The 6,345-nt window shown below is 57.5% G+C and overlaps 1 protein-coding gene across 1 annotated transcript in view; it reads right to left on the bottom strand.

The window, feature by feature from the left end:
* ELMO3 (engulfment and cell motility 3) overlaps positions 1 to 6,291 on the bottom strand; it is a gene marked incomplete at its 5' end in the record, with an annotated part of 7,750 nt that extends 1,459 nt beyond the window's left edge. Inside the window, 15 exons of the mRNA XM_009700514.1 lie at positions 40 to 152; positions 271 to 434; positions 546 to 682; positions 912 to 1,020; positions 1,495 to 1,599; positions 1,856 to 1,987; positions 2,166 to 2,288; positions 2,637 to 2,687; positions 3,182 to 3,260; positions 4,057 to 4,208; positions 4,313 to 4,412; positions 5,278 to 5,447; positions 5,932 to 5,982; positions 6,059 to 6,131; positions 6,251 to 6,291. Coding sequence (XP_009698816.1) covers positions 40 to 152; positions 271 to 434; positions 546 to 682; positions 912 to 1,020; positions 1,495 to 1,599; positions 1,856 to 1,987; positions 2,166 to 2,288; positions 2,637 to 2,687; positions 3,182 to 3,260; positions 4,057 to 4,208; positions 4,313 to 4,412; positions 5,278 to 5,447; positions 5,932 to 5,982; positions 6,059 to 6,131; positions 6,251 to 6,291 — 1,600 coding nt within the window. The remainder of the gene's footprint in view (positions 1 to 39; positions 153 to 270; positions 435 to 545; positions 683 to 911; positions 1,021 to 1,494; positions 1,600 to 1,855; positions 1,988 to 2,165; positions 2,289 to 2,636; positions 2,688 to 3,181; positions 3,261 to 4,056; positions 4,209 to 4,312; positions 4,413 to 5,277; positions 5,448 to 5,931; positions 5,983 to 6,058; positions 6,132 to 6,250) is intronic.
* Between the last annotated feature and the right edge of the window lie 54 nt (positions 6,292 to 6,345).

Below are 6,345 nucleotides of genomic sequence, written 5' to 3'. Positions count from 1 at the left end.
CCCGGGACCCTCGCCCAGGAGCAGAGGCCTGGCACTCACCCTGCCTGCGGCGGCTGCTGATCTTGCGGAAGAGGGTGCCCTCGCAGAGGTGCAGCAGGCGCTGCTGTTGGATCAGCTCCAGGAGCTCTGGCTTCAGCCTCTCACGCAACTCCCTGGGGTGAAAGCCATCAGGAGCACAGCCACTTCAACAGGCGCTCGCTGACCTCCCCAGCCCCACGGCGTCTCCCCCCCAGGGCCCCCCATCCGGCTCCCTGCCCACAGCCCACTCACAGCACGGGCACAGCCAGCGTCTCCTCCTGGTGCAGCCGCTCCGTCTGCCGCAGCTTCAGGATCTCGCTATAGTTCAGCGCATTCACTCTGGTCTTGAATAGCTCCAGGGAGGTGGGCTTGAGGGACAGGGTCCTGGTGATCTGCTCCCGTACCACCTGCAGCACCTGTGGGGCCCAGGACATCACCCCCAGTCTGGTGACGCTCCCCAAAACCCCTGAATTTGTGCACAGCCCATGGGCCCAGCTCCCGTCCAGGGCCCCAGCATCCTCTCGCACCTTGTCAAAGTCCTCCTGGGTAGCGCGCATCTCCTTCCAGGTCTTATTCACCAGCTGGATGCAGATGCAGAAGAGCTCTTCAAAGAAATGATCCTGCCCGAAGAACATAGGGTAAAAGGCCTGAGCTGTCTCCGAGCCTGCGGTGAGAAGGACAGATGATGCCAGACTCCCTGGTTTTTCCAGGAGATTTCAGTGTCCAGGAGAACCAGGACATTTCCCAGCCCTCCCTCCCCTTCCCCTGCTGTCAGCCACACCAGAGCCTGGTGGCCCCACGTACACAGCCCCCTGCCCTGGCAGCTCGTCCCCGCTCCTGCCAGCCAGCAGGCAGCAGGGCAGGGAGAAGGACAAGCTGGGGCACACACATACACGGCTCTCCAACGTGCAGGATCTCACAGAGGATCAGGGTGAGCTGGATGCTGCTTCGAGCGAAGGGGCATTCGTGTTTGTCTTCCCGGCTGCTGTTCTCGAGGACAAACTGGAGGAGAGGGTCGTTGCCTTGCGTTACGCGAGCTGTGCCCTCCCAGTTGACCCATCCCTAACAGAATTAATTCCGTCTCCCCAAAAAACAGCCCCAGCCTCCTCCTTCCCCTGCCGCAGTGCAGGAGCTGATCAGAGGCACAGCAGGTCAGAGCCTGGCTAACGCTCTGCAGCTACCGGCTGGTTTTGCCCAAATCACCCTGGTTTGCTCAAATGTGAACAAGGCCTGGAAACCAAGCTGTGGGCAAAACACTAAAAATTACGAGGACCCTTCAGTGCCACCAGCCTCAAATGGCTGCTCCTACCCACAGGGAGGACTCAGCTCCGTCTGAACCAGGGCAACAGTAGGACACCTGCCCAAAAGGGACATCCTCGCCTAGGTTTGGCCAAGGACAGGTCACAAGGAAAGGAAGAGAAGGTGGAGATCCACCAGCACCTCTCTGCCAGGGGTTCCCAGGGAGAGTGCACGCACCCTGCTGTAGGCATTTGGGGTGTGCCTGGAGAAATACACCATGTTGTCAAGGGCGAGGATTCCTGGCGGGGCACGGCGGAGGTCCTCCGCTGGGTTGCTGTTGTTCTAGGAGGACACAAAAGGATGCAATTTAGCAGCTGCTGCTTTCTTGTCCGAGCAGTGGAGTCCTCCCGGGGCAGCCATGGGGTTTGCCTTTTGAGTCCCAGCAGCTCCACAGCACTTGCTGTTTAGGAACACCGAGGGAGCAGAAGGGAGGTACTGCACGGCAACCCATCAGCATCAACAGGGACACCAGCCTTAGGGGAGCCAGCAGAAAGTGCCACTGAGGCCGGGTGGCAGAGCAGATGCCGGGAGGACGCACCACGAAGCCCAGCTTGCGGAATTCCTTGGCGCACAGGGATCGCCGGCGCTCGGTGCTGAAGTTGCTGGTAGATGCCTCGCTCTCCGACTCAAAGGCTGTTTGGCGCAGTGACTGGAGGAGCTCCCGCTGTTCCTGGAGGGAGAGCAGAGAGGAGCAGATGCTGGTGAGCCCCACACAAGCAGGTTCTCCCAGGACAAACCAACAACGAAATCAAATGTGCTGGGATCACCCAAGGGTGAACCTTCACCCGCCTGTACTTCCACAGGTGGAAGAGACCAGGACCAGGCTCGCAAGGCGACTGCTCACAGACCTGTGAGTAGGGATCCATGGAGGTCCTCATGCGGCGCTCGCACAGGTTGAGGCTCACAGACTGCAGCACATACAGGTAATGGGCCATCTCATCCCCCAGCGGCTCAGAGCTGTGGATGATGTTCTACAGGAGACCGTGAGTGAGAAGGTTCCCCCAGGCTGCTGGTCCCAGTTCCTCCGAGCCCAGGGCCCAGCAGCCAAAGCCCAGCAGGTCCTGCAGCTCCAAGGGGCATTATGAAGCAGGCAGCTCCCCTCGGGGCTGGGTGAGAGCTGGGTGTGCTGAACTGCAGGCAGCCAGGGGCTCAACCCTGGGCATGTGGGTGCCAGTGCGGCAGCACCCACAGGAGGCATCAAGGAAGGGGTGTGGAGCACACAGACAACCCAGCCAGGCACGGTCACCAAAGGCTGGGGCTGAGGAGGAAGGACAGAGGATGAAGCACAGAGGAGACCCTTGACAAACCCAGCTTCCCACCTTGTGGATAAACTGCCTGATGTTCTTCTTCCTCAGGTAGTCCATCATTTCCTAGGAAGGGAAGAGGCTGTGAGACGTTCTCCAGCTCCACAGACCACCCCCTCCCAAGAAGGTCTGTGTTTCCTTTGCAGTGCCCCCCATCCCTGCTAAGCTTGGCTTGGGGCCACAGGCAGGGTGGAGACAGAAAGGAACTGGGAGTCTCAGGAGTGACACAGGTGAGCAGGAGACCTGCCCTCACCTCCCACTGCCCTAGCCCACCCCAGGGGAGATCAAACAGATCCTGCCCCACTAGGCTGCCAGGACAGGTTGCATCAGTCAGGGAGAAGAGGCAGAGTGAGGACACTGACTGTATCAGCCGTGATACTTCTCCTGTCATTTGAGATCTTGCATCCCCTCAAAACTACTCCAAGGGGTGTGGGACAGCTGGGGCCTCTTGGCAGAGCACCCCCGTGAGAGGGGCACCGTGGCACTTGGATCTGCAATGCCCCCCACCCTGCCATCACCCAGTCCTGCCTACTGCCCGGGGGCAGAGAGCAGCCCCTTACCCGCTGCTCAGCATCAGTCGCAGCCAGCAGCAGTGCAATGAGCAGGGCCATCGCCTTCAGCTGCAGCTGGGCATTTGTCCTGCAGAAGGAGGAGGATGAGGATGGGGAGAGTCACCAGCTCTGAGGATGGTCTTGCCCTCCCCAAGGCAGAGTCCTCTCCCCACTTCACTGTTGGACTCTGCTGCATCAAGCTGAGGGACCCTGAGAGGCCAGAGCCCTGAGTGAGCAGCTGCTGACAGCAGGGCCAGGGTGAGATGGTCCCCACAATTTTGACTGCAGAGCACCCATGGATGGATCAGATATTGCTCTGCACACACCCATGGGTGCAGCACTCTGGAGCTGCAGGAAAACCCAGGGTGAGCAGCAGACTGCTGTCTGGCAGGAGCCCTGGGCATCAGCCTCTCCATTTTCTAGAAGGAAAAACCTCCAAAGTGAAGACATGCAGAGGTATGAGGAAGATGAGGGAAAGAACTCACCTTAGCTGTGGGATTTAACAGACTCTTTGTTCAGTACAGCACCACCCCCCCAAGTTGCAATGAACATACTACGGCCCCTATATACACTGGGGAAAGGGAAGGAAGAGCCAACACCAATTGAAAATGCTGGTCAGCTAAAGAACCAAGATATCTGAATGGAACAGGTCATGAATGAACCCATGAAGGAATCTGGCCTGGTAACAGGATGCTTTCTGGGACAGTCCTTCCCTCCTCCCAGCAGTGAGGACAGAACAGGCTGCCCACCCACAAGTTGTTTAGGAAGGGACCAGACAATGTTGTGCCAGGGATAATCAGCAAGACCCGGAGAAATCCCTTCCATCACCTCATCCCCACTGGCTTTGGGATGGGGACGAATGGTGCTCTGGCCTCACCACTTACACCTGCAGGTGGGTGAAAAGACGATCCAGAGTCACTTCTTTTTTGACTAGCTCAAAGAGGAGGCGACTGGCGGGTACCATGTTCTCCAAGATAGACAAGGAGAGCTGCTGGACAGATGCATCCACCGTATTCATATTGACGTAACTCACTATCTACGAGACACAAAACCATCCATCAACAGCAGGCTGAGCCTGGGTGACGAGGGCAAGAGGGAATTCCAAGGGCAGAGGCTGCAAAGCCTGCAGAAGGCGCTTACCTTCTTGATGAAGGCTGCACTAAGGGTCTCCCAGGAAACAAAATCATGCTCCATCAGCTCCATGAAGGCCTTCAGGGTGTGAGCTAGCATCTCTCCTGTACTGGAGGGACAGATGAGCAAACGCAGTGAGGATGGGTCCAGATACCCCCCAGTCACCACCATAAGATGGAAGTACAGTTGCAGTTGATGGGTACATTAGAAACAGCTAGAGAAGCAGTGAGCAGAAGAAGAAAGGAAGGAGAGACTTGGTAAGAAATCAGACTCTTGCTTAGTCATCTCAGGAAGTCAAGGCAGGGGAAGTTCAACAGTTTCTGGAAAGCTACGTTACCACGGTTCAAAGATCACCGCAGACAAACCCTCAGGAAAACCAAGCCACCCCAAATCCCTCCCCTTACTTCCAAGAGACAGGCGCTGCGCTGCCTGGTTTTAGGCTCCACATCCTCTGTGAGACAGGAGCTCAGAGGAGATGCACCATCACATCCTGAAAGAGCCAAGTAAGCACTAGTATTTTGCAACCACATTTTCTTGAGCTGCCTGCAGGTCTCTCGCAGCTAAAACCTCAGGACAGAGGGATTATTCCGGGTGGCAGGAATGAGCAGCAGTAGCACAGGCTAGAATCATCACAGATTTCCTGGTAGCAAAACCCACGAGGCTGCAGATGACCCAGCCAGTGAAGGGACAGGAGGTTCAAGTCTGGGCACATTCATAAGGAGTCAGGACCACAGACCTGCGGGGACCTTTCCCCCCCGCTGCTGCCTTGCGGGGACACAGCCATGTACCTGCAGGTAAGGAGCCTGCAGAGCCAGGCGCCCTGCCACCAGCGCTGCCCTTCAAGCCGCAGCACAGGGATCAACAAGCCAGGAGCACAGAGAGGCCACTCTAACACCCAGCTTAGAGCTCGTGCAGCATTAGCAAGGGAGAAGAAAAGTCAAGAACTGCAAGGAAAGTCCTCTCCTGATACTCACTCTTTTCCTTCTTCCACAATATAGAAGATTTGTTTCAAGCCATTCCTGTTGATGAACTCCTGAGCAAAGGTAACATCCTGGGAGAGGCTTGCAAGCTTCTTCAGTGAGTCAGTCTTCACATCCGAGTTGTTGCTCTGGATCCCGCTGTACAACCGCTCTGCTTCTTGGTCCTACCAGGAAGGAAAGAATCAAGCCAGAGGGGCTCATCGAAAGACGGTGAGAACCTTGGAGAAGGCTGGAAGAGCTTAAGCCCAAGTTTTGGAAGGAGGCTCAGGCTAGAGTAGCCCCGGTGAGGAGCTGGGCTGAGACAGAGCCACCAGAGCAGAGACCAGGAGGAGCTGAGGAAGGAGGTCAAGCTGGCATGATGCTAAGAACACTTGATGAGCTGGCCCACACATCCAAAGCATCTCAAGATGATTTAGTTTCTCTTCAAACACCCCCCAAGCTCTGCTGAGGGAGAATGAAGGTTGAGACAGGTCTCCTCCCCACGTTATTTCTGCTGGGTCTGAGGCACCGAGAGGAGCTGTCACAAGCCAGAAGTCACTTAAGCGAGGCAGCGGCAGAGGGCTCGGAGCACCGCATCGCCCCGTTGCAGGGGGACATCCCACCACAGCACACGGCGGAGAAGGAGACGGGGGGGACAGAGGGATGTACCGGGGAAGTAGTCAGCCGTAAAATGCTCCCGTTCTTAATCTCCCCACGGTTCTGTAAGGAGAAAGGAAAAGGTGAGCCGGTGAGTGCCACACTGGCAGGGCCAGGGAGAGATTGGGGGGTGTCTCACCGACTCGGTGATGTAGGTCTGCCGCCCGTCCACGTACTGCAGGGCGTAGCGCTCGGCATTGGGCAGGCTCCACCTGCGAGGACAGATGGCCAGTCACGGCACCGTACGGCTAGTGCCGGTCACTGCCAGGTCAGCGGCAGCCCGGTCACCGGCTGTCACGACCCGGTGGCGGGCAGCGGGTACGATACTCACGCGTCGCAGACGTCCTTGAGCACCAAGGCAAGGGGTTTGGTCTGCAAGCGAGACGGTGGCTATGAGCTGGGGTGGGGGGTCCGAGGGGGGTTTGG

This window comes from Cariama cristata, unplaced genomic scaffold (assembly GCF_000690535.1).
Source record: "Cariama cristata isolate BGI_N322 unplaced genomic scaffold, ASM69053v1 scaffold29195, whole genome shotgun sequence".
Taxonomy (NCBI): Eukaryota; Metazoa; Chordata; class Aves; order Cariamiformes; family Cariamidae; genus Cariama; species Cariama cristata.
The sequence above is the reverse complement of the archived record's forward strand: the minus strand, read 5'-3'. Positions and strand labels throughout refer to the sequence as shown.